At 43.3% G+C, this 27791-nt stretch overlaps 2 protein-coding genes across 2 annotated transcripts; both read right to left on the bottom strand.

Moving 5' to 3' along the window:
• Positions 1 to 807: 807 nt before the first annotated feature.
• Positions 808 to 3156, bottom strand: adrb1 (adrenoceptor beta 1). The gene has a single exon (XM_070991496.1). The coding sequence runs from the start codon at positions 2930 to 2932 to the stop codon at positions 1739 to 1741; it is 1194 nt and encodes a 397-aa protein (XP_070847597.1). The 5' UTR covers positions 2933 to 3156; the 3' UTR covers positions 808 to 1738.
• Positions 3157 to 8848: 5692 nt separating this feature from the next.
• On the bottom strand, positions 8849 to 27710 carry nhlrc2 (NHL repeat containing 2). Its single transcript, XM_070991415.1, has 12 exons — positions 27529 to 27710; positions 25525 to 25677; positions 21633 to 21682; positions 20422 to 20827; positions 19218 to 19339; positions 18991 to 19120; positions 16938 to 17031; positions 16465 to 16696; positions 14042 to 14164; positions 13612 to 13821; positions 13186 to 13399; positions 8849 to 10811 (listed from the first exon to the last, which is right to left on the bottom strand). Exons 1-12 carry the CDS (start codon positions 27701 to 27703, stop codon positions 10549 to 10551), a joined length of 2172 nt encoding a protein of 723 aa, XP_070847516.1. The 5' UTR covers positions 27704 to 27710; the 3' UTR covers positions 8849 to 10548.
• Positions 27711 to 27791: the final 81 nt, after the last annotated feature.

The raw sequence follows: 27791 nt of genomic DNA, 5'->3' as shown, positions 1-27791 counted from the left end.
CAAGGCTCATACCGGGGACTAAAAATCAGGTTATTCTGGCCTTTTCTGCAGATTTTAGACCATTCTTTTTCTAAATCTGTCTCTTATGAATCCCCAAAATTCATGAAAGTGCACTACTAGATGGCTGAAGTTGCCCTTTAAAGTTTTAAAATAGTGCATTGGCTTGGGATGCTGAAAATCAGTCACATGTCGCTGGGGTTATTTGCACTTTATGTCCAAACACATTAAAAATGCACTTAAAAATAGTAGCATGCAACAGATTCCTTCCTATGACAGTCCAATTTCATTTGAACATGAAATAGAAACAACGCTTCAACGCTGAGATGATAGGAATTCATTATTATCCACTGCCTCTGCAGAGTGCTTCAAACAGTGCTTCAAAATGAGCCTGCATCAGGGCACGGCTGAGAAGAAAGTAGGTTAAACATGTAAACAGTTAATATAAAACCATATTAATCCACCGTGCCTGAGTGTGCATAAAATCCTTTTGTTTCCAAATCAGATTTCTGTGGCTCATCTCTCCACAGAGGCCAATCAGACTCCAGTCGCTCTCAGCAGTCCCAACCAGCACAGAGGCGTTTAACATCACATCAGCTGGCACAGATCCTGCCAAACCCTTGTTTACCTCAGTCCTGCTGTTTATTTTCATCCTATATTCTTTGTGAGTGAAGCAGTATGCAGGAGGGCAGACCTTTTTTTTGTTTGTTTTTTTTTGGCCTCAAGCATTTTTAATGATTACCGAATGTTGGGTAAAAGCCATGCCAGTAAAATCATTAATAGAATAGAATTCCAAATGAAGCTCAAACATTATCAGCAATGAAACTTCCTTTTATTTCACAGGAGTCAACACACCACCTCACAACAGCATGTAAAGCTTAAAGGACAAACTCCTCACTTCAGTGCTTAACACCACATTCTATAATATGTACAGTACAAAGGGCGTGGGGATCGGGCCCACGTTCACTTTCTTAGTTGCAAAAGACAGCGCGGAATAAATACATCTATTTTACATAAATGTTTAATATAAACAAATACCTGCCGTACAAATTGCACTTGTCGATGGCTGTGAGGTAAAACACATTGTGAGCACTACACGACTCTGACAAATGCCTCGCTCATGTCCAACGCTTTTAAATAACAGCCAGTTTATTACGATGCGCCTGAGCGGTCATCTTAAGAACAAAATGTGACCCCCCCCCCCCCCCCCCCTCCCGAACCTGTAGATAACTTACAGGACACCCATTTCCCATTAAAACGTAAACCTCCTCCTTTTTCTACAGCGCTGAACTGCTGATTCGATCAAATAAGAAATGATCAAACCCGCAGGAGCGTGTGCGCTCTTTGGCAGGAGTCAAGTCACTGGATCCTGTTTTAAGTGAATGAACCCTTGATGATTCATCAGGTCCACCTCAGTACATTTTTATGGCCGATATTATTTGGCAAATTGGATCAAATCTCTCGGCACCAAACTGTCTTGGAGAGATTTGCGCGTCCTGGAAAGAACGAGTCCTGATGCCTCCTGTAGAAATATGGCTTTCAAATGCATCTCTGGTGATTTCGCCTGACGTTTGACTTCTCTGCTGCAGACATCTAATGGACCCACTCAGGCTACACGGTACGCCTCTTGCGCACACCTCTTCCAAAGAAAAAAAGCCTCATGCTGAGGGGTCAACGCCCGCGTGTCACCACCTTTCTCCCCGCTGCTGTAATCCACCTGAACAAAAGTTTATGTTTTCCTTCACAGCTGTGATTCAGAGTGAGACAGCTTCGCGGTCCCCACCAGGCTGCTGTTACTGTGGTCCAAGCCGGCGCAATCCGACCACAAGCCCAGGGTGCCAGGCTCCAGAGCGGAGACGAATCCACCAGAGCACCGGGACAGGTCGCAGGAGCTGATGTGCAGCCTGCGGTCGGCTTGCCTCGGGCAGCACAGCAGCCTCTTGAAAGCCTTCCTGAAGTCCGGGCTCCGGCAGTAAATGATGGGGTTAAAGGCAGAGTTCACGTACCCCAGCCAGTTGAGGAACACGAAAAGGTCCTTGTCCACCACCTCTGCGCAAAACACCCGCACGACGTTGACTATAAAGAAAGGCAGCCAGCACAGGGTGAAAGTCCCCATGATGATGCCCAGCGTCTTGAGCGCCTTCTGCTCTCTGAGCGCCAGGATTTTAGACGGCCTCTTCTTGCACTTGGAGGTCAGTCCGGTTAAGGTGTTGTGAAACCTGCCCTCGCACTTGTCGATCTTCCTCAGCTGCTTTTTCGCCTCTCTATACACGCGGGCGTAAACAAATATCATGACCAGGAGAGGAATGTAAAAAGATATGATGGATGAGGAGATGGCATATGCCCTGTTAGTGACAAAGTCGCAACATTCGGGGTCGTCGTAGCAGTCTGTGTCCACACTGTCCCGGGACCAGTGCATCAGGATGGGCAGGAAGGAGACCAGCGCAGAGATAGCCCAGACTATGCACACCACCGTTTTGGCCCGGGCTTTGGTCAACAAGCTTTGGTAGCGGAAAGGCGAGGTGATGGCCACGTACCTATCTATGGCGATAACGCACAGGGTCTCGATGCTGGCCGTGACGCACAGGACATCCACGGAGATCCAGAACTCGCAGAAAAAGGAGCCGTACTGCCACGAGCCACGCACCTCGAGCGCGGCGCCAAACGGCACCACCAGCAGCCCCATGATGAGGTCCGCGCTCGCCAGCGACACGATGAACACGTTGGTGAGCGTCTGGAGCCTCTGCGTCTTGGCTATGGCCACGATGACCAGGATATTCCCGAACACGATGAACAGGACGATCAAACCCATCACCAGGCTCATCCCCGCCATCCATTGCTCGGATGCGACGTCGGCAGGGTCTGGTGCGTCCGACGCGCCGCTCCCCGAGCCATTCTGGAAGCTCACCAGCGAGGACGCGCCACCGTCCCCCATGACGGGCTGCTGCGCTGTGTGCGGGTCCAGGTCGAGTTCATCAAGGCAGCGCGAGGCAGCCTCTCCTGCGCGTCGCACGAGCCACGGCTTTACTCCCGTCGCGCGCCAGCTCCATCTGGAGCTCCTCTCTCGCGTTCAGCCTGCGCGAGCTGCTGCACCGGCCCGGACATCAGTGCAGGCGGTGACATCACTGCTCCCCAGGACCAATCAGCGCGGATCAGCGGACACATCGTCCCGAGGATGAAGTTGAGAAAGAAAACAACACCTGAAGCTCAAGAATTATGCGTTCAGCCTCCGTTTCCTGACGCTTCTTTAGGTTAACGCGCATGAACAACACTTCCATAGCATTTTCGACGAGCAGCTCTGGAACCACATCCCACCTGAAGTTGTTATCTGTCCAAAAAATCTGCCAGGCTTTGGGAACACGAGAAGCCAAATATGGAAATCCAAAAACCCACCGCGGCACTATGAACTACAGGGGACTTCCCTGTTTTCATCACTCGCCATCATAAATAAGATTTGTTTTCCCACTTGTCGATTTGATATTTTTATCACAAAAAATACATTCCACGTTCATGAGGTCAGGCCCAACCACAGATCTGCCCTTTACTTCAGCAGCTACATGAAACTTCTTATGATGACTATAAAGCAGGATTTGACCAACAGCCAAACTGTTCATAATATACAGAAACATAGTTTTCAGGTCAGTTCCATCAATGTAAAACATAAATCAAGATGATTTAACATCTGTAGGATCAGACTGAAGAGGTTTCTGTGCCTTGAACCACCCAGCATCAACATTTAATACTTTTTTATTCTTTTTTTTTTTTTGTGAAGTTCTTTATTTTGTTCTATTGATCTGTGATATTTTGCCCTTGTGCTGCCACAGTGCTCAAATTTCTCCTCTGGTGCATCAGGATTATCTCATCTTATATTGACCTGGTCAAAGTGGCCACTGAGGCCACTGAGGAACATTATGCATGAACTGGCTGACAGGGATATTTTTGCTTTTTACTTCTAGTTATTCAAATATTAACATCCACACTGCGAGGAAAGTGATGCTGAAATGACAGCAGCCTCTATGCGCACATTTCCTGCTGGATGCTTGCAAAAAAACGAACCCAACGACAGACATCTTGATGATCAGTTAAGTGAAAACATTGTGCCGGCCTTGTGACACACTGGCTGCACACAAAGGTGGACGCCGCTCCTTGTCCTGGGTGCTGATTAGCATGCCTTGTTTGTGAACCTGATGACCCAGCGTCAGAGGCTGTGACACAACCTGGCCCAACATAACAAAGCTCATCTCAGAGTGCAGACGGACCTCAGGCACTCGCAGCCATGTACATGTTAGGAGGGGCAGCAGGCTTCTCTCACTGAGGTTTGAGGGGTTTCTCAAGAATGCAGATCTTCAGGTCCTGGTCCAGGAGGGTCATCTTTACCCTGCTTCAGCAACAGCTTTTTTTTTTTTATACAATATTGATTTTTGGAGCGACTGAACAATCCAGCCAGCTCCATTTCAGGAGATTAATACTTCAGTGGTCATTGTTTCCCAGAATTTCCTGGATTTAAACACAGCCACACTTCTCTACACAGGGTTTATAATTAATGCTTAATAAATGGGCTGATTGAAATAGGCATTAGTTATTTGGAGGTTGAATACTGTATGTATTTAAATCTGACTTATACAGCATTCAACATCTCATCCATGTGTACATTATCATATTAATCATTCTCATCTGCTGAAACCACGAGGGTCACACAGTGATACAAGCTGAATTACATACACCATTAAGGAAAGGGGAGTTATAATGACTAAAACGCGAAGCAATCAATATTAATTTTATCAACCATTTTATGAAAATGGATTCCTAATAGTGTGGGAAATGAAATTTACAGACTTGATCTACGGTGCCCTGTGAGGATTTGGTCTTGTGACCTCAGTATTTCTAAAAATCGAAGCCACTGCTTGATGGCCTACATCTACTGATCTCCAGCTGTGCTTTCACAGGGATTTCCTCAATACAAAGTCGTTCCAATGAAAACAGTTCACACGCTGCTGAAGTTTTAAAAAGTCAGTGCTGTGATGTGTCATGCTGCTGCATTGAGTGCAGAAACAGGCGTATAAAACCAAAAGTACCTGCATGAGCAGACACCAGAGGCAAAGTGATAAAAAAAAAAGCTTTCTTCTTGTAATTTGGGTGGACTGACCCTTCAGGGTGGATGCATTTGAAGCAGAATGAGCAGACTTTTAAAAGCTGTTATCTCAGAAACAGCGCTTTAAACACTTCCTTAACTTTGCTGGCAACTGCTCTCTGCTACATTTATAGCATCGGTGCCTCTTTGCTGTAATTCAACTTTCCACATTCTCCTGCAATTGCTCCCTCACTTTCACAAAAATAAGCCGCGCAAAGTGCTCTCGACCACTGAGCAGCAGCTCCCACATGCTTTCATGCGAGCTTCGCATTGCCGGGGACAAAGGCAGGAAGAGCAGGTACAACTTGACTCTGCAGCTTGAACGCCGGGATGGAGGCAGAGGTCAAAGCTGATTTTGATCTCAGCAGAGGTGAGATGGGAGGGTGAGCGGCAGAAGCAAACAAACTGGCATGATGTGTTCAGGTGAAGTGGGAGAGCATTTTCTGCGGCTCTACTCAGCATAAAACCTCCCTTTCCCTCTCTTGCAGTTCCTCCTGCTCTGTCACACACACACAGTGGAAATATTGTAATCGTATATTATCTTAGACATGGTCTTAATGCACGGTGGCGCAGCAGGTAGTGCGCGTGCCTCACAGCAAGAAGGTTGCCGGTTCGATCCCCGGGTCAGGCGGGGCCTCTCTGTGTGAAGCTTGCATGTTCTTCCCGTGCATCTCCGGGTACTCCGGCTTCCTCCCACAGACCAAAAACATGCTCATTAGGTTAATTGATGACTCTAAATTGTCCGTAGGTGTGAGTGTGAGTGTGAATGTTTGTTTGTCCTTGCGTGTGGCCCTGCAATCGGCTGGCGACCGGTTCAGGGTGTACCCCGCCTCTCGCCCATTGTAGCTGGGATAGGCTCCAGCCCCCCGCAACCCCGAAAGGGATAGGCGGTATAGATAATGGATGGATGGATGATCCTAATGGAGCTCACTCAGCCAGAACCAAGAGTGGATAAACGTTTCTGCGAGTAAAAACATATTAAAACTGATGGTCCTCTTCATTAAACCTCTATGACTTGAACTTTGAGCTCACTTTTTGCTTTCTATTAGCAAATAAATAAAGAGTTCAGTAACAATTAACCAGTGTCAGCTCCACGTGTCATATGAGTGTCATGTACAAGCCTTTGAGAAAGGTTTTAAAAGCTTTTTCTGTGCCGTTAGAAGGTGCTGTGTCCCGGTGGAGGCCCTTATCTGATCACTCAGACACAGGACCCTTGTGGGTTACTCCAGGGATTTGCTTTCTTTTAAATGAATATTAATATTAAACTGTTATATAGCCACAGGAGGAGGAAGAGGAGGTAGCCCTGCCAAGCTCCTGATGGCACCCGTGACCTGTGAGAGTCAGTATTTCATCCTCGTGAATATGTTAGCATGCTCCCTGGTGATGTTTGCCGATTGGCACATGTGTACTGAGGCTGTTGGCAGCAGCTTGAATCGCACGGGGTGAATGATGCTGTCAGAGTGACGGCGAGGGATGCAGCAGAGGGGAGGTGGAGGGGAAATGCAAAAGGATGAAGAGGAGGTGGTGGAGGATTCATACACTGGACTCTTTACAATTTTAACGATGCGTTTGAGATATTGTGCTATGAGTTTAGCCTGTGCTGATGGGAAATGTAGGTCTTTGATGCTGTTTTGGCCTCAGTGTGCTTTCACATCATTCTGCAGTGTCTCATGACAATCATGCAACCTAATTTGCTTTATATGCATGACTGCATGTGGACACTGACACTATTTTTGTGTTATGCTTGTTATGTTGTTGTTGTTGTCATGTTTCCTGTTACAAGTCCTACAGTATCTTGCACATGTAAAAAAAATATTCCAAAATACATAAAACACGCCCATGTCCACAATATTTATGCATTATGTAGTATTTGGTAAGGTAAGCATATAAAATAGCTGCTTATTAGCATGCATATTAGTAGCATATTGTCTCTTTATTTGCCATTAAACTTATTAATTAGTACTTATTAATGCCCTATTCTGCAGAACCATATTCTACAATACTGGGCTGTTGAGTTTTCCCACAATAACCTCCTAATTACACTTACACATGAATAATGATCTTAGGAAATAACAGGCATTAATAAGTACTTTATAATGACTAATGCTGCTAATGTGCATGCAAATAAGGAACCACTTAATGCTGAAGATGTGTGCCTCAATATAAAGTATGACCTAACAGTGTATAAACAAATCCCACAAAAAGACAAAATAATAATGATACATTGATTATACTGAGAAATAATGTCTGTGTATACGTACAGTTTAGCTGTTTCAGGGAATGATTCAACCCTTTTTAAATACATGAAACTGTTTTTAAAGTCTTCAGGTGAAAGGAGCAGGCTCTGTTTTGGTCTTTACGATGGAACTTTTGACAGTCAGTGAAATATGAAAGCGTGCCAGCCTTATCTTTGTCCTCTATCACCCCAGGTGTTTTGACTGATGCCTCCTCCTTGCATGGGAAACTCTTTGTGCCGTGTGTTTGCGTCCTTCATGTGCTGACAGAAGTACGTTTAACCAGAACTGTAGACAATAAATTAGGTGTTTGCAAAGGTGACATTTATAGCATCCTTTAGTTCCAGCACATTTTTCCATATGTCATATTACATATAAATGATCTAAAAAAAATTGAGGTACTTGTACTTTGCTTGAGTATTTTCCAAAATTCTCCTGCAATTAGCTGGAAGATGCATCATCCCAAAGCTGAAAACAGGCTGTTTTTTTTTTTTTTTTGACCCCATGAAAGGTTGACCTTTTAGAGACGTGTGGTTCTCACAGGACAGCGATGCTCCAAACATATGATGCTCCTAAATAGTTAAAATGAGCTAAACCTTAAACATCTACAGCAGTAATCGGCTATAATAATAAAACACTGACATGGACCATTTTACTGAGAGTACTTATATACTTTTACTTATGTAAGGTTTTGAATGCAGGATTTTTTTTTCTCAGCGTTTTGCTGCCCATGAAAGGTTGACCTTTTAGAGACATGTGGCTCTCACAGGACAGCGATGCTCCAAACACATGATACTCTTATAGAAAATGATGCATTGCTGTAGATTAAACTAGTCAGCAGTATATAAAGTAGTTAGATGAGCTAAAGCTTAAACAACTACAGCAGTAATCAGCTATAATAAAACACGGACATGGACCATTTCACTGAAAATACTTTTACTTAAGTAATATTAAGTATTTTTTTTCCCAGTGTGGTATTGCTACTTTTATTAAGTAAATGCTCTTAATATTCCTCCACCACTGCTACTCCTGGAGTAAAACACTGTCACAATCACTTTTCATGATGTAAATATAACTCTTAGCAGACTGAGAAACCCACTAGAGTCTGATTTTTGTCACTTGCTTCTGCACGTATAACTTTGTTTATGCCTCAAAAACCAGCTCGGGTGGTTGTTTCTTCAGTACTGCTGAGGAAAAATGAGGCCGATGTGAGTGCAAAGAATGGCACAAATGAGCTGTATTTAGTGTTGTCTAAGGTCAGCTTGCATTGTGACATATTTAAGAGGGAGCTGGCTCATTAGTGAAATATCTAACATAGCAGACCTGCTGCCTTTCAGTGTATTAATGTAGTAATTACACTTAGCCTAGCTTGATTCTCAAAGGCTGGAATTATGTAAAGGGAACATGAGAAGAATTTGTATGGAATTGCAGCAATGAAGGAAAACAAAACCTCCTACTCAGCGCACACACACACAAAAAAACAGACTACATAAAATTCTTTTATTAGTTTCCTCTTGCTTGGTTGCATTTTAAAGTGCAGCGTTGAGAAGCAGATGTATTATCAAGGTCCCCCTGAAGAGGCCAAACGGTGCCAAAATGTGCCTGAAAAGGTGATACAGCCAGAAGAAAATCAAGTGAGAGCTGGAAAACAATGTGAGGAACTTAATGCCCACCAGCAGCAACTCAAGCTCATTACTGTTCATTAAAATGCCAGAGGGATAACAGCTGAGAAAACACACTGGCAAAACTTCCATTTGAAATAAACAACTTGTGGGGAAAAAAACATTTCTCCCATTGCAGGAACACGCTGTTATTGCTTTTGATACGGTTTAAGTATCATCGGTTTCACGCCATCCATACAGTAACACCTCCGTGGAAGGCACTTGGGCCGAGTGATCCAAACCAAATAAAAACAATCTGAGGAGCACAATTATGTTATGAGGCGCGATGACAGCGATGATTATCAAAACACTCTCTGGACCATTTCTGACAACAGCTCGTAACTTTGAAAACAAAAAAGGGATAATGACAATAACAACATCCATAATATCACATCATATTACACAACATATCGCAGTAAAGCATTATCAGAGCATTTAATGGAGTGTACAAATGCTTGATGGTGAGATTTTTAATAAGACTCTTTATACAAAATCCATCCCGGTGCACAAGCTGCAATCAGTCTGCGGCATCAGTCCACTGGAGGTTGCTTCCCTTATCGAAAACAGGCACTTTATTCATTACTGAGATAAGAGCAATATTTCATTAACGGTATCAAAAGAGCCTCTTACGTTATGAATAATGATAATCAAAAGTATAATCAGTCATGCAAAGAGCGGAGACAGAACAAAGCTTTAAGGTATGAGTGTAACCGTTAAGAGACTGCCAGCTTAAGACTGGGAGGTCAGTCCCCACAATGTGACTGTGTAAACAGATTTTTGTCCCCACAATGTGATAAATACCTGGTCACTCACTCACTCACACACGCACGCACGCACGCACGCACGCACGCACGCACGCACGCACGCACGCACGCACGCACGCACGCACGCACGCACGCACGCACACACACACACACACACACACACACACACACACACACACAGTGTGTTATGAAGCCGATCGGAGATTTCAGCTTTTACTTTGTTTTCGACATTTGAAAGTATTTCAAATCCTGCAGAACATCATTAAATCTGTTTATTTGTCTACTCGTCCATGACACCATCATCACCACCTGCCAATTAGGTTATCATAATTTCTAATTAAATCCACAGAATACTTTTCTTTTTTTTTGCATTCCTGTCGTCCCATGAGTGTTTTATAGATAAGACGGTAACTTTTATCTATAAAAATTGTGTTTTCTTACAGTTAGTCGGTACAGCCTGTCCTTACTGGAATCAGTTGCATAGTTTCCAAGACGCCTGGGGATATAACTATTTGAATTCTTATCAATAACTGTCACACTCAGTCAAAGATATTAAAGCACAGATGTACGGGGGCTTCTGAGTGGTCTGAAATGTAATTCTCCTGAAAATCAGGTTTGTATGACTTGTATTTTTGTCAAAAGTGACAGAAACAATCCGTCTTTTCCTTTTCCAGAACCATGAACAAACCAGACGTTAGCAACTGATGTTTCAACAACACAGAAAGTGTTGATTCTGTGGTGACTAAAACAGTTAAGAGTTTTCAGAAGGCATGAGCCCACGCCACAGTGACATCCTCCTCTGCAGGTTTGGCATTTATCTGAAGAGGCTGGGTGAAGGAGGCTGCCTTCATCATACACGTTTTACCTGTTTCCACACAGTAATACACCCATACACCCAGAGTCAGGCTTGGATTGCTGTTTGAGTCCTTTATAACAGCTGGCAGTTTGGTTGAGATGGAGAGCGGCTTCGACAGATCCACGATGTCACCGGTAACCGCCGCACTGTCAAGCAGCCACTCGTAACCTGTGAAAAAAAACAGGAAGCTGAATTTCCCAGTCTTAACGCTGTCAAATCTGACATCTGACTAATCATCACAGGTCACCAGATGTCATGGTAAACCATCCAGTGTCAACTTGCTGGTGGTGCTAGATGAAAAGCTGGGCCATCACCACAGTCATTAGATACACCCTCAGGGGACCACGAATGTCTACACAAAACTTCATGCCAATCCATCCGATGGTTGTTGAGATATTTCAGTCTGCACCAAAGCGGCGGACCGACCAACTGACTGACATTGCCATTCCCAGAGGCGCACAGCTAGCATAGTTAAAAAACACATCAGTCCTTCGTTTGGACGCAGATCACTCCCAATGTGCCGCGTTGTGAAGGACAAATGTGTCTGTATGAAAATATCCGTCTGGCATCAAAATATATGGTTGAGTGTTACAAGGCGCACTCGCTCATGTCTGAGCATTACACAGCGCTGCTAAATGGAGTCCTCTTCAACATCAGCCCAAACCCAAATAGCCTTACTGAATCAAACGGGGTGAGGGTGAGGACATGAATCTACTCGACCACTGGGGATATTTTTAGAAACAAACACACATCGAAAGAGACGTGGGCACTGAAAGATAAATGAAAGTCGAAACAAAAAGGCTAGAACTTCAACTGTGAGAAAATATCATGCTGGAGAGACAGTCAAATCCATGCCAGTGGTGATTAATGAAGCCAATGCCTAACATGAGGTCCCAGGGAAGCCATTTCTAAAAAGCCACTGAAAAACAATTTAGATTGGCCGCGCACTTCTAACTTGATCCATTAAAATTCCTGCCTCTGCTCTGATGTGATCAGCATAAGTCTAGACTGGGTATAATCGGGACAGCGGAGGATCACGTAACATAGCCTGGTAGCTAATTATGTGAACCAAGGCATGTCGTCTTATCGAAACCTTCTAAAAATAGCCCGCTGATATGGCTGACTGCATGCTGCATCGCTCACAATGACGGAAACACTTTTGTTCCAAACCTAATGAACGGACCATTGACCACATATCTCCAATCACTTCACACTCGATCCCAGGGTCAGACTTCTGTTGATTATAATTTGAAAACTTTGAACAAAGCCCTTTCAGCGGTATTGATCAGTAAAAACCCATATATTACATTGTCCATGCCACGTCAAACCTTCACTGGTGCTTTAAGAGTCCCAAACTGATCTAAGTATTCTTCAGTCCCTCTGATGAGAGCCAGCAGTCCCAGACGTGGGCTGGCAGAGTGAGAATCTGCTTGCTGTACAGTGAAAATGAAGGTTAAGCATCGTTCACTTCCATTATTTTTTGACAGACTCGTGGATTACTGACCAAAATAAAGCCAAGTGGGAGAGGTTGAGTGGCTCACATCCAGAACAGGGTTATTACAAATGTAGAGAACAAGTTTGGGTTGCAACTGAAGACTTTTTCTCACTTTTGAAATAAACTGAAAACAACAGCAGGGCCTATCCTGATGAACTAATCATGACGAATGCACTTTCACTACAGCAGCCAATTCCTGAAGTGTGCAAATGGGATTCATCTGTTTTCACGAGCACTTCCTGATTGTCCTCTTGCTCAAATTCCTCCACCTCTCCTCAATAAATCTTACACAGCAGATATTAATCACGTCTTTGACAAATACAGCTGTCTTTTCAGAACAGAGTATTTGCTAAACCAAGCGTAACTAGACGCAGCATGGAGCTGCAGCAAAGGCAATACTTGGTATACAGTTTGCGCTGGTTCTCTTTTGGCCTTTATAAAATCCAAAGCTCAAGAGCAAAAGTGTGAAGAATTTATGCGTTCGAACTTGTGCTGCAAACTTTAGCATGTCCAGCTAACTAGCATGCTACCTGCAGCAGAAACGCGAACATAGTGTTCATTGTCTGATCTTAAATTCTCCCTTTTCATACTGTTCCGTCTGTGATACTTGGGGTAACTTTTGTGTGGCAATCCAAAAACAATGGTGCTCATTTATTTCTCTTATATGAATAACCTCAGTGTTTTAGCATGAGACGTTTGCGGCCGATGAATGCGTATCGAAAACACTTTCATCGGGTCCTTTGCTTCAAAATGAGTCATATGGTTTTCAGCCGACTCATGGAGATAATGCTCTCTAGCTGGCTAACCTGCTTTTGTTGACCGATGTGTGTGATCAATCAGCCATTGTTTCAAAAATGACTAAGAATTTAAAAGGTGAAATCTGCCACTGTGATCTGCATATAATGGAAAACCTGACAGGAGCAGAGACAGCAACAGGGCGAGTCAAGATGCCTTTCGGGGGTATGAAGCCAAATGTACTTGCGGGATAAATGTGAATAAAGCATCTACATGGGTGACATTTGTAACGATGGTTGAACTGTGTCTCACCCTCAGCTGAGAGAGCCCAGCAGCTGGGGGCCTCTTCAGTCAGTTTGGTTCCTTCTGGAAGCGTCAGAGTGAGCGAAATGATGAGAGTCTGGCCCGCAGACACTGCCACTGGTGGCATTTCTTTCCTGGCAGCTGATTTAGGCAGCGTGGGGGCTTTGGCAGGACCCGAAGGCTTTGAAGGCACCAAGTCTGTGCAGTCCATGGAGATGGGGAACTGGAGAGGAGAGATATTTGGATGTTCGGATTAAAGGGGAGCGAGGAGAGCGCTTTTGACACTTGACGTCCTTTCTTTGTAACCTTCTATCCAAACTCTTCTTCTACAAAAGCTTTTAGGATAGATTAATGACACACGCGTAGACGAATTGTAAAGTACTTTCTCAAGGTTGGAAGTGAGCTCATACACAGAGGCACACAGACAGGTCTTACCACAGAGACAGTCTTGGAGGACAGGTCCAGCATTTTGACTTGGTGGTTGTTGGTGTCAGCCACGTAGAGAAGCTTGCCGCTGTCGCCAACACAGATTCCTCCGGGTTCATTGAAGCAGGATTTGTTAAACTCAGGGCCCAGAGCACCTCCAGCCTCTCCGGTCCCTGCTAATGTGCTACACTGCTTTGTCTTTGGATCCACTACCTTGATCTGAATATAATCACACAGGCATATAGACAAAGTCAAACAGATGGAAAAAGGTTATTAAAAAAGAAAAAACAGTCAAGTGCTTCCTATGGTTTTAGATCAAAAGAAGATACACACTTTGTGCATGCACTCAGCAACCTAAAGGAATCCATTATGATGAACAGAAGCATTATGTCGGCACACTGCGGCTCTGAACTACAGCCTTGTGACATGCAACAGGTACCTTGTGGTTGTAGGAGTCGGCCACATAGAGGAGGCTTTGTTCGGGAGCCCAGGCAACACCGAGGGGGTGCTGCAGCTTGGCATCAACCCCCTTTCCATCTACATCCCCGAAAGCAAACAGATTCTGGTTCAAAGGAGACAAAAGGTTCAGAAGAGATCACATGAAGAGACAGAAGCGTCCAAATGCCCATACTTCAACTTGTGACACTGATGACTACCGTAACATAGGTCAAAAAACAGAATGTAGAAGCCAAGCCTCTGAAGAAAGGGAGGCTTTTTAAGCATCACTGTACAGGACTTTCTTATGAAAACCCAAGCCGAAGCCTTGCTCATACACTGTAAATGAGGAGTTTTCATTTGAAGAACACTTCAAAACATGAAAGCAACATCGGCTTCATTATCTTCAAAGGTTTTTGAATAATTCACACAAGAACAGTGACACAAGAATTAATGTGGCACATTTGTAAGAAACACCAGGAAGATGACAATATCTTTAAATCGCATTAGTTACCGTGCTGTGCTGGATGAGCGTGAGGTTTTTGAGAAGGTTTGAACTAAAGTGTAATAAAACAAAAGATAAATGTCACTGAAATATTACAAAGGGGAACGTTATGGCGAACTACAATGCTTCAAATATGGATGTTACTACAAACTGTAAAACGTGGATGCTTCAGCACAGAAGATCTGTACCATCAGCACAGTTTCAAGGTGGACACCCAAGATCAGTGTCACCTATTCAATATCTGACCAAATGTGAACGATGGTCACAGTCTCCCCTTCTGTTCTTGAGTTATGGTGTTGAATAATCACCAGTTTTTGCAGGACATTGTGATGTCACAGTGAATTTGACCTTTGAATATAGATACAGATGAATCAAAAAAGACAGCAGCTTAGTAAGTGATTTAAAAAAAATTCAAGGAGCCTGGAAATTATTTAATAATGTCCAGATGGAACATATGCTGATGAAAGCGTACTGCCAATTAACGTGCTAACATGAGGCCTCCTTTTACGTTTGATTATCTCAGTTAAACAGCTCAAATGTCTATGGGCAGACTATGTACTAATGGTTTTTGCTGACTCATTGCCTTGCTGAATAAACTGTATATGACTCTCTAGTTAATTACTCCCCGTTCTGTGTGTGACTACAAGCTTTAGACCTCTTGGGACTTTCCAAAAATACACCAATGTGGCAGGAAAGAAAAAAAAAAAAAACTCCAGCAGAAGGCTGCGAGGACATGAAAGTACAACCAAAAATTGGTTGTACTTTCAAGCTTCAGGCTTCAGCAACAAAACAACAGAGGCTGTGTTTAATTATGACTTCTTTTTTTTTTTTAAATCAATACTTTCTATCTATAGAGAAAAGGCCCTGAAACCTTGTGAATGCCTTGCAGTTATCAAACGCTTTGTGCCTTCCCTCAAATATAATGTGCCTAGATGGCATCTACTCCCCTAACCCTAGTCTGACACTGCTAACTTTGTGCAGATTAGTTTATTGCTAACCGATACTGCTAGCTAACGTTACAGCTCAGCCGAGGAGGACGCCATTAATGTTCACATCCCCCGATGTCATGAACGTCTTGTTCAAGATGTGTGCTTCCTTCTGCGTAGTGATGCGGTTGGTGGCTGTTGTTTGGTGGAAAGAAAATAGTACCTATATTAAACTGCTCACAACAAGGTGTGTCCCTTTAAGAACTGTTGAAGTGTTTTCAGTGGCTGGACATGTGGTAGATTAATGTGCAGGTTTTCCAGGTTGTGTTTGCTGCTGATGAATGGTGGCAGAGTCACAACAACAGGACACATTATCATTGGAAGTACCGCATGAGAGCTTATTCAGTACTTGCGGTCTTCTTTTGGGAATGGACTTTAAACCTGCAGTGCGGAACTTTTGTTCCCTCCTTTGACAGCGAGAGTAATTACACAAACAATGTTGATGTGCTTATGACGCCATAGGCTCCGCCATATGACCAAACCAATCACTGCTGCTTGATGCAAAACACATCACTTCCGGTGTACCAGTGTGGAAACATCACCACAGATACCAAATTTTAAAAATCAGGGATCCTGGAAAATATGGACAGCTTTATCTGGAGGTGATAGGCTTAATCAGCATTGCGTGAACTCGTGTAGCAAGGGCTTGAATAAGAGATGGAGGATCATTTAGCACTCCAGCTTTAAATTCTACTCTACCTTCTGTTTAAGCTGTCGATCACAGAAAGCCTCCAAACAAAACCCCGACCATTTAAGAGAGAACTAATGGACCTTAAATTAGCCAAAAGGAAAAGTTCATTAAAACCACTTAAGATTCACTTTAAGCTGGTTCTCTGTGGCTGGTTTGTTTAAAAGTAGTCACTACAAACCAGCTAAAAAGTAAAGAAATAAACTAAGTGTCTAGTAGAAGAAAGAAATGGGTAGTCGCACACTAACCATGGGGTCTCTCTCTCCACCGACCAGCAACTTGACGGCTCCGTCCTTCAGTGCCAGCGTGCGGATGGTGCTGCTTTCGCTATCGGCCACGTACAGGCAGCTCCAGGGCTCCTCCGGGGCCAACGCTAGGCCCGAAGGCTGAGCAAAGCCAGCCTTGTGTGGGTAGGAGTTGTTTCGGTTCTCCTCGCTGCCGCTGCCCGCCCATCGCACACATGTCCCTGCCTTGGACTCGCTGGGACATAAGAAAACACTTAGAGATGCTAAACTTAGATTATTAGTGATTAATGCTGACATATTATTACTCAATGTTTATCACTGACTTTCTGTGAGCCACACATGTATAAACCAAATCATGTGGGCGAGTTTTTATTTGCTTTTTACTCTTTTTATTCTTAGAGGAGAATTATTAGTGGCTTTAAAGCGTGGCCGCTGCCAACTGGCCATGGGGGTCATGTACTGTATCAGTCTCTCACCTTCCTTTGGGCAGTTTCCCATCTGCCAGGAACAAAGCCCAGATCTGGTGGGTCCCTGCCATGGCTATCCACAGCACGTTATCTTCAACGCCGCCTACACACATATGAAGCAAACACACAGACCAACACAACACACACAAAAACACACTCTGTGAGTTGAGAAAACAGGAAGCTTGTGTCACTGCTTTTGGCTCTCTACCAGTCACCCTCAATATCACCCAGTGGTGCTGATATTTGGTAAAAGGTGCACTGCAAAAAACAACTGCAAAATAAATAAACAAATCCATTCTTTTTATATGATTCCAAAGAAGTGTCTCTACTGATCTGGTGATTTTAAAAAGTTGCGGTTGTCTGGTGTCAGAAACGACTCAGAAATGCAGCCTGTGTGATAGACGCCATATGCCACCTCAGATGCACCCCCCAGAGATGACGCCGTCATCATGATGGATGCACATACAGTATTGCCGATGTGTCTTTAATGCTGCACTGAGCTCAGCCCTTCTTTATCACATCTGGTGGACCGTCAGGAGCATTTGACGACTCTGGCACCTGACACCCAGCATCAGTGTCACTAGCCCTTCACAGTTCAAAAGGGACGAGGTCCCCTATTTTAATTATACATGCACATGGTGAATAGATCATGAATATGCACCGAGTGTTTTGATGCACTCTCAGAGGACAATGTTAGTGGAGTTAAACCACATCCTCAGACCATGTGGCCATGTGCAAACCAGCAGGTTGTGTCATCCATCAACATGTGCAGAGAATGTGCCTAAGACTGATTACCCCTTGCCAACAGGCTGTAATGGCAAAATAATTGCAAAATAAATCCCTGTAATTAATATTCAAAATTCACATGGCTACAATCAATCATCCAATCACCACTGTTCAAAAACATAACCCAACTGTTGATGAGAACAGTACTCGCCAGAGGCAGAATAAACAACTCCGTGACTGTCTGCAACTGTCTGCTCTTCCAACACCTCAGGCTTCAAGAAGCGCTAACAGTGAACAATGTTAACCTGAGTCAAGAAAGTTGTAAGAAAAACAGAAGTAATCCCTGAGAGTAAATGCTGGTTTAACGTCCTTTGACTAGTTCTGAAATGGAAAAATTAAGCAAATAAATAACTGCCTAATAAAGGATGCTCCTAAAGTGAGGAATACAAAGAAATTAAAGCAAAGTTCTCAATTTAAAATTTCTTCCAAAACATGCAGCAAATGAGGCTAAAGCAGCCCATAATAACCTTGCATTCAACAAGACCAGTCCGGCCTGGAAAGCAAAAGAAACCTGCAACCCGCAGCACGGACTGACAGGCGTGTGCGTGTACGCCTCTCTGTGCGTGACCACAGTTCTTTGCTGGCTGACTTTAAATCTGCACTCTGAATGCTTGCAGGCGACGACACCTGAAGGCAACGCAAACATACATCTAAATTTAGAGACAGAAGGTGTGAGTTAAAAAAGCTTTCTGCTTTGATAGAAAAGGGCACAGAGTGGCAAATATAAAAACTAATGACGAAAAAGCTCTGAATGCCGAGTCCAAAAAAAATAAAAGCAGAGCGTTTGCAGAGACTGATTTTTGAAGTGATGGTGTTGGATTAGGGTGGGAGAATATGAAAGACCTTGTCAGGGGGTTTACAGCAGTTTGTGACTTGCATCGCTTTGACTTATCATTGATGTTTGTCCTGAAAGTGTTTCAGCGGGACTAAAATGAGGATTCTGGCAAAGGGGTTTATTTAGATCCTATAGTTACAAATGTCTCTATACAACTTGCAAACTGCTCCAAAGGTGTGATCACACCAGAATTCACACCCCACTCTTTTAAAATGGGGTGAAATGTAGTCACTTCCTGTTGTTCACAGACTCTCCCTCCTTCACCTTCACCTCACTCTAACTGAGACAGTTTGGGGCTGACCTCTCTGCCTCTCTCTCTCTCTCAGGGTTTACTCGTTGGAGCATGCAGAGAGAAAACAGCGCAAATGGAGGGGGTTGCGTATGTCAGGCAATGAGAACAAAGGCTGGCACAGAGAGAAATAACACCATCATAAGACTCACCGGCAGTGCCGAGAGTCACATCCCAAGGAGAGCTGATAGGCTGCTGAGGTCCTGTGGCCCCGCCGTCTTTGTCTGTGCCTTGAGCGCCCACTCCAGCGAGAGTGCTGACTCTTCCCTCCAACAGGTCAATCTTATTGACAGAAAAACATACAAACACGAAAAGATAGCATCTCGAGAGAGAGAGGGAGAAGAAAGCTGTTCTTTTGAGAAAGACTTTGGGGCACTACCTTTCGGATCAGGTGGTTTTCTGTGTCGGCCACATACACAGTGTCTCCTTTCATGGCCACACCTTGAGGGGAGTTAAAGGAAGCTTCGGAAAAGTTGCCGTCTTGTCTCCCGCTTTCAGGCCCTGGGACAGAAGTGATAATCCAGTGAAAATGATGGTATTGTAGTCTTTTTTCTCCACACTAAATGCACTGAAGCTCCTTATCTGACTGCACTGAAACCCTTGAACCATGGATGTTTCATCACTGTTATAACAGCTCTGCAGGGAAATTTGTGCATCTTCAGACTCATCATTCTCACATATTTAACACTTACTTTGCGTGAAATTAAGCACCTGTGGTACCTCCTTTTTTACACACATCACTTTCCTTTGAGTTAACAACAGAGTTCGACGGTGAAAAAAATGGAAGATGTGACAGGTGATGCTATGATTCCTGATCCAGCGGATGCGTACAGGCACACTTGTCCATTTGCAGCTGGAGCACAGGTGGCCTTTCATTTCTGTAAGTGGATTCATTATTTAAATTTGTGACCGTGGTGTATTTAATCTAATGTGCTTCTACTGCACGTAACGGATTTGCTCAGGAACATGTGCTCTAGTTCAGGTTACACGGAGGACAAAGCCGTCTGAACCGCAGCTCACTGTGAGTCCAGAACAAAAACACAGACGTATTTTAGGAATCTGTCCTAATACGCAACATCTTTAAGGTTTGCTTGACGCTTTGAACTTCTTGCGCAGATATAAATATTTGTCATCCTGTGTGAGATTAGGCATGAGCGGGGTCAACCTAGATAGATAAATAATGCATTTCTTCCCCCCTCATTTCGTCCACATGCAGTGCCAGTTTCCAACATGTACTAGTCCCTGCTGTTGCCAAACTCTCTGTTGGTCTAGGCACAACACAGACTGCCATGTGGCTCCTCTGAGGGTTGTTGAGGCATGTGAGTCCTCTAAAAATACCAGTATGTTTAATATTGTTGCTTCATTTGTGCAGATTCTAATTTTTGCAAAACAAAAACAATATTTTTTTCATCCCCAACTCATTTAAGTAGCTCAATCTAGAAAGATTTATGTGCTTTTCGCTCAAAATATAGAGTGGAAGCATGAGGGCTGAATGCAAGTGAACATTCAATGCACATTTTAGCATTTAGCCCATTAAATATCCACTACACTAACGCTGCATCCACCCGTTTCCTACCTCTTACCTCCTATAACATGCAACAGCTGTCCGGTCGAGGACACCACCAGAATTCGGTGATGTCCGGTGTCTGCTATGACCAGCCTTTTCTTGCTGTTGTCTACGGCCACTTTGCCAGGAAAAGACAGGATGCTGGGTGGCAGGGAGTCTCGGTACAGCTTGATCCCCATGGCGTGCGTCTTCAGCAGGCCCTGCTCCCCGTAGTAACGGATGGTGGCATCAGTGAAGAGGGTCAGCTTGTCGCTGTGGCCTTCGCCCACCAGGGAGAAAAGCAGGTGGCCACGTGGGTCCAGTAAGACCAGCGTGGGCCAGCAGGACACCTCGAGTTCGTGCCAGAGGTGCGCCTCGCTGTCGTTCACCACTGGGTGGCAGATGTCATAGCGGAGCACGGCGCTGCGGACATTGTCCAAGACCTTTGAAGGGTTGGTGACAAATATAGACAAATGAGAAATTCATTTATCTGCCAATTCAATTCTCCATTATTAAATTCATCATCTTGACAGAAAAAAGGTTGAATTTCCAAGAGCTGAAGGTGACATCTTCAAAGTGTTCGTTTCACCTGAGAGATGTCCAATATCACATATGAAAGAAAAGCATCAAATCCTTGAAATTCAGAAGCTGGACATTTGGAAAATGTTTTATAAAAAGACAGGATGCATGATACTCTGTCTTAAGCACAAAGAATATTTTTAGAAATGAAAACTCTGACTCAAAATCAGAACTGCCAATACAGTCTGTTATTCTTTCATCAAAAAACTAATTTCTGCTTTTGACAAACAAGTATGGAAAGAACTGAGTGTATCGAGCACATTCCTTCCCTGAAGGGAGCAGCAGGAGCATACAGATTCTTCTGCTGTCATGTACTACTGTGTATCACATTGGCAAACAGCTTCATAAAGAGTAAAGGACAGTTCAACAGTATAAGCAGGTTCTTAGAAATCGGAGCATGTTTTCCGACCTCAAACTCATAACAATTTTAGCTACAGTAAATCAGGTGAATATCATCTGAGCTGCCAAGATCAGACTCATAATAGTGTAACATTAGAGATTAATGCTGCAGTGTTTTGATTAATTGCTTGGGGTAAGAGTGGTTCATGTTGACAAAGTCTGCTATCATACCAAATTAACAGCGCTCCCAAAATTACACATATACATAAGAAAGCCGAACCACAGGTGTACCCAAAGGGTAAAATGATGTTGAATAATGAAAACACTTACCTTTTCATTGGGGAATTTAGCTGAGTGTACACCAACAATAACCAATCCATCTGAGGGAGAAATTAAACAGGAAAAATTAAACACTGCAGGAAGTGTCTTTGACTTGACCGCGCTCACAATTGCAACTAGCTATTTCCAATTTTTCAGGACATATTTTCACTTTTTGACTGTAGTTCCACTCAGAGCTGATGGCTGGTTCCCTTAAGCACCAAGGTTCCAAGAATTTTGAGCGGAACTGGTTCAGGAAAAAGAGCTAATTTGATTTAAAAAAAGTGAGCTTTTTGGAGCTTCATAGTGCCTCAAGGCTCGAAGCATTTATCTCAGTTTTTCTCAGTAGTCAGAAAAGACTACTAACACTATGCTTATTATACACACTATGAGAGTAGTTGGGAACACTTTGTGACATAAGGTCAACGGATGTTCAAGTGTTACTTAACCGAATGGCCTAAAACTGTGGAAATACATGTTTGTGATGCTATTTTGAACTGACGCTTTTGTGGCGATAACACAGAAATGCTTTGCAGAGCAGATATTTTGATAAGCTTACATCCTGTTTCCCAAACAGTGCGGTACTCTCTGTTGTAACACACGTATTCGTGTCATTCCTTGATTCAAAAACTCCACAATGCCGCATGTCGACAGAAGCAGAGTGGAGCGACAGCAGGGTCAAAGCAGGTCATTCTGAATTTACTGTAGTCATACTGACTCAAGCATGATCGATATCTCAGTTAGATTAAATGTAGCTGTGGTTGACTTTTACATCTGCCTGTCTAAATAAAAGCAAATGGACTGTTTTGCATTGTTGCTGGAATAGTTTGCAAGCATTTATTGACTGCCAGACTGCTTTAAGCATGAGGAGACACATGCATGTGTTAATATTCATGTAGTGTTTCCCAAAAACACAATTATTTCTATCACATAATTGTAAATAAAATCATACATAATTATATAATAAAGTGCAAATACAGTCTGAAACTGTCAATTAAAATCATAAAAAAGAGAATTTAAATTGAGCTCATTCCCACCGTGGTCCTCAAATGAAATGTATGATTTAGCTGTTAAAGACAGCTGCTAATTTGAAGTAAGTTTATTTCTATAATTAATAACAAGCATAACAAGCATGCAAAGGTCTCATATTTGAATTAAAGTGCCATCGTCTGTTCTCCATAAATGGCCCCAGTTGGACATTTCCTTTACATTACATCACTGAGCTACCCTCAACAGAGGTAAAAACACTCAATTCCAAACCTCTCACTATCTGCAGTGGATTTCATCACCCATGGCCTCTGCCAAGTAGAATCGTACCAGCACAGATTGCAGTGACGATGGGTGGGTGTGGGAGGGTTGGACTGTGGGAGTGACTGGACGCGGTGGCTCCCACACCTCACCGACCAGAGCAGCAAACAGAATGTACCCATAGCAGTGCCAAAGATAAGGTAAGTGCGATAATGTGTGGTGGCACTGCAGTGTGTGTGCTCTGTTTGCCGCCTGGCTCGCAACTGACTTTCAAGCTGCACAACTTCCTCAGATGATCCTCTGAAGGGTCAGCAGGATGCCAGAGTCAGTCGGATGTGATTAGACCGACCATGGAGTGGCTATATAAAGAGCCATACAGTGAAGTAAACCAGGGTACAATTATGGGCCCCCGTACTCACAGACACTGCAGCATGGAAATATTTTTAGTAACTGTCTCTTCGCAGCTGAGATAAGGCCCTCATGCTTTTGGAAGAGAGAAGTACAGTTGATGCTTCTTGGCCGCAGTGAACTTACACAAGTTTCCATGATGTAGCATGATGCCACACAATAAGGTATCATTAGAACAGGGTTCCCTCAGTAAAGCCTGTCAGGCTGCTGCCTCCTCTGAGGCCCACTGTAGTGTGACTCAGGAATACCTTTAAAAATGTAGTCTGGCAGGCCAATACTGCTTTTTTGAAGTATTCTTTTTTTTTTTTTATTTGGCACACGAGGAGTGCCACTTAACTGAAACTTCTGCTCATCAGCATTTTGTCTTCGCTATTTCATTTTCTATTATTGAATGGTAAATCATCACAGGTGACCGACAATACGAATGCGCTATATAAAAAAGGCCAGTCAGACTGTATCTGCTGAGGAGACTCAAGTCTGCTGGGGCAGCAGCATATCGACTGCTGACAGGAGGAGACTGAACAGACTGCTTCAGAAGGCCAGCTCTGTCCTGGGATGCCAACTCGACCCAGTGGAGGTGGCGAGAGAAAGCAGGATGATGGCTAAGCTATCATCCCTGATGGGGAACATGTCCAACCCGATGCAGGACACTCTGACAGCACTGGGTCAGTGACAGGCTGCTTCACCCGCAGCGTGTGAGGGAGAGATGCCACATGGCACAGTTCAACTGAGTCAGTTTTACTATTAGAAAGGTTTTATACCTTAAAGAGGAAGACTAGTGACATTCTGTATTTTTCTTATTGGCAACAAATTCCATGAAAAGACCAAAAGCAACAATGAGTTCCTACTAACAAGTATTGCCTACTTAGCCAAAGCCTGATACATCTCATTCCTCTGAGCGTCCACTGTTGTCCAGAAACTCTTGAAAGAGTTTTCATTAGTATGTAATGACGTGCATATGGCTCAAAGGAAGGCCTTTCATGTTCTTCACAGCTACACTGGGAAGGGTGAGGTGAGCGGTGTTCTGTTGGTTGCACTCAGCGACCTCAAAGCTTGCTAGCAGAGAGCTTTATTTTTTTATTCCACACATTCTTCCTCTTTGTCAAAACCTGAATGTTACATCATCCACAACGCAGTGTGACTACTGACATTTCAGATGGAGATTTGGGGGTGTTACGCTCTTGGCGGCTAATTTAGTCTCAAGCCGCCAGCCTCAAACAGAGTTGAGGAGCTACAATGTCTTCTTTCTAACTCCACACCCCCAGATTTATTTATTCATTTTTTCCATTTTCAAAGTTGCAGTTTTCAGCCCCAGCTGACGCGGATCAATGTGGCATCACTTGAGAAAACGTACCAGACTTCACACAGCTCCTTCTGGAGCCACAAAAGGCTTTACACGACGCATTTTAACAATGCAGTTGTACTCTCAAAGACCTGTAAACAAACTTTGATGTGTAAAATCGATGAAGTTCCTCTCATAAAACATGCTGTTGCACTGTTTGACATGTTCCTGCATTACCATGAACATGAACACTAGTCTATTTTGAGACAGTCCAGCATTCACCATCTTGGGGAGTTGACTAGAGCTACAGGCTGAGTGACGCAGAAAGTAGGGAAGTCAAAGCATTGAGAGATGTAAAAACATGTTGTTGGTGTTGGTCCTCTTATTGGATTAATTAAGAATTTATTGGATTTATTAAGAATTTATTGAGAAAATAAAAGAATGACATCAGCGTTATCCTTTCAGTTCCAATCTGCCTGTTGTAGATACAAGCCTCTAGCATGCAGGGTGTGCTTGATAAAATGGATTATAAGCACAGATGACGATTTAATTTGACCTTGGTGGATTTTTACAGCTATTTGGTGAAATTCCTTAAAAAATCTGCACACCTGAACGTGTGAGAAACCAATCCCAAATAAATAGACAATCATATTGTACTCCAGTTTCGCCTCCTGACCAGCCGTGTTTTCCAAGGTGCCTTGTAACAACGGACTTCACATGAATACCAAATCATCCCTTATGATTACCATAATTTAACTCATTAATTCATTTGCACATCACTCATTAAGGCCTTTGCGTCTGCTTGATTTTCATAGTGGGAGGGTGATGAGAGGTCTACTTGCTGAGGACATTATGGGGAGATTGGCCTATTTTCTGAAATCATATAGGTTTCTTATGGCGTAAATCAGCTAAATGAAGTTGTGAGACATGGCTGACTGCTGCTTTGAAGTCAGTGTGAGTCCAAACCTTTGACAGAGTACTTCCTCTCCAGCCGGTGCAGGTCAGGCAGGATGTGCATGCAGTTGATGCAGCAGTAAGTGAAGAAGTCCAGCAGCACCACTTTACCAGCCAGCTCCTTGTTCAAAGACAGAGGCCCCTCTGTGTTGAGCCATTCCAAGCCTGGAGCAAATCACAGAGTGGAAAATGAAGCTGTCATCTTATTAATTATGTTTAGTCACAGTGTAGGCAAACACTTCACAGTGCGGGTGTATCTGTCAGGCATGATAGTGCATTTATGCTATTATGCAAAAGGTCCACAGATCAAAGCAGTGACTTAGAAGGGCTCATAACTACAAAAGCATTATACGGCCATTAAATGCCATAAACCGACTTTTTTTTCCACACTAAACTCACATGCTCTCTGTATTGTGTCTGCCAACATTTGTCACAATTTACCTGCATGCACTATACATTTGTTCTAATATTCTACAGCATACCAAGCCAAAAGATCCAGCATGAAGTACTTGGAAATAACACCCTGCCCTCCAGTCTCACACACCGACTATTCTACTGCCTGTTTGAAAGCCGGTCTTACTTATGATGCCGCCGAGCTGTGCAATGTCTCCTTCTGAAAAAAGTGTCTTAATCTCACTTGACCTGGTTCAATACAGGTTAAATAATTTTTAAAAAAGGGTTATCCCTCTTTTTTCCCAGCATTAAGAATGATGCAATCACAGACCAAGTCGGGGAAAGAAGAAAGACCTCTCTTGGCTCTGACTACAGGCTCTTGTTTGCTACACAAAATGCTCATTACACTACCCGCAGCTGCTTTACTTCAGTCTAATGTTTAAATAAAGTAATGCACACCCAGATTATCTCACAACCCCTTCCTTATTTGTGTGGTTTCAAAGTGAGCTGGTATTCATTTAAGGTCGACATGAAGAAGAGTTTCTGGCAAGGAAAATAATATATTGTTTATCTTAAATGACTATAAAAAAGGGAAATAATTAGCTATGGTCAATGAAAATCATGAAATGAATGGGTCAGGTACACAGTTAGAGTGACAAAAAGTAAATAATATGACAGCCATAAGAGTTGACTGGCTCCTTATTACTGCTCTGGAGGATTTCAACTTTTAACACACTAAACAGCATCTTTTTACTACCATGCCCCCTGTATGTGAGGTACCCTCATGTTGCGCCAGGGATAACCCAAATACACCAAATATATACAGAGAGGAACATTTCCAACTTGTGTCTGTTGCACAGTTTTATTCTGATATTTAATATTCTACTGTAGATCCCCATCTGCTGGTGTGATGAGATACTGCCAACATGCTGCACCCCTAAACATGCTTCTGGTGTCAGCACTGTTGACACCAGAAGGATTAGAAAAATATATTTTTAATTTGCTTTATTTGGCAAAGGAAGCAGGGACCTACCCACCAATCAGGTTTATGAAAATGTGACAAAGAAAAGGCTACTAGAAATATTTTAAGTGTGTTATAAGATAATTTTCAAACTAATTGAGCATTTAAAGCCTTGCATTAGATATAGAATGAGGGTTCTACAATGGTGCATGTTGACAGAGAACACTGAGTGATGGCCTCCTAATTGTGCCATACTCACTGTTGAAAAGGTACAAAACTGGTCCCTGAAGAAAGTATTTGGACAAGGGAACTGACAAATTGACTGAGGCCTGCTAAACAGAAAACAAAGAAGCATTGCAAATCAATTGTTGCTTCTGATCTGACTGACTGTATCAGCATTTGCTTTGGGAGTCACGTTAGATAAGTTAGCTAGGAATTTTAAAGTCACACTCGGGGTTAAAGGGCGTTTGATACGGTGAGAAACACATATTAACAACGCCAAAACCCGCCAGAGTTGTCTTTTTAAAATATTTCAAAGGGAGAAGGAAGGAGGAGGTATGCATACTGTATGAACATGTCCAGTCCTGTAAAAACGCACTGTAAGCAAACTCCAGTCAAACTGTAGCATAACTGCTATGGCTAGACCTGTAATGCGGTCTCACCTGACTGGAAATCGGGTATCTTCAGATCCTCTCTCTCGTCTAGTTTTTTCAAATACTGGTAGACAAGATTTTCTTTCTCTTGCTGTGTCGCAGCTTCATCTAGTGCGCTATCCAGCTGACTTTGGATAGGAAATAAGCTAGAGAGGCTGCACTGAGACGCCATGTTTCCCAACATCAACCAGCTAGCTAGGTGAAGTCACGACGACGCTTAATACCGCAAATTCGACACGACAATAAAAAAAAAAAAATCCACCAAAAGGCTC

This window comes from Chaetodon trifascialis, chromosome 21 (assembly GCF_039877785.1).
Source record: "Chaetodon trifascialis isolate fChaTrf1 chromosome 21, fChaTrf1.hap1, whole genome shotgun sequence".
Classification (NCBI taxonomy): domain Eukaryota; kingdom Metazoa; phylum Chordata; class Actinopteri; order Chaetodontiformes; family Chaetodontidae; genus Chaetodon; species Chaetodon trifascialis.
Note: the sequence above shows the minus strand (reverse complement) of the source record. Positions and strands in the feature narration are given on the sequence as shown.

Bases quoted from the DNA above. Each gene is read 5' to 3' on its own strand.
- nhlrc2 (XM_070991415.1), bottom strand. From the start codon at position 27,703: ATGTTGGGAAACATGGCGTCTCAGTGCAGCCTCTCTAGCTTATTTCCT. The intron at 25,678-27,528 runs GTGAGACCGCAT...GATTTGCTCCAG, and splicing joins GATACCCGATTTCCAGTCAG to GCTTGGAATGGCTCAACACA. The intron at 19,340-20,421 runs GTAAGAGGTAGG...CTTCTGTCCCAG, and splicing joins GCTGTTGCATGTTATAGGAG to GGCCTGAAAGCGGGAGACAA.
- adrb1 (XM_070991496.1), bottom strand. From the start codon at position 2,932: ATGGGGGACGGTGGCGCGTCCTCGCTGGTGAGCTTCCAGAATGGCTCG.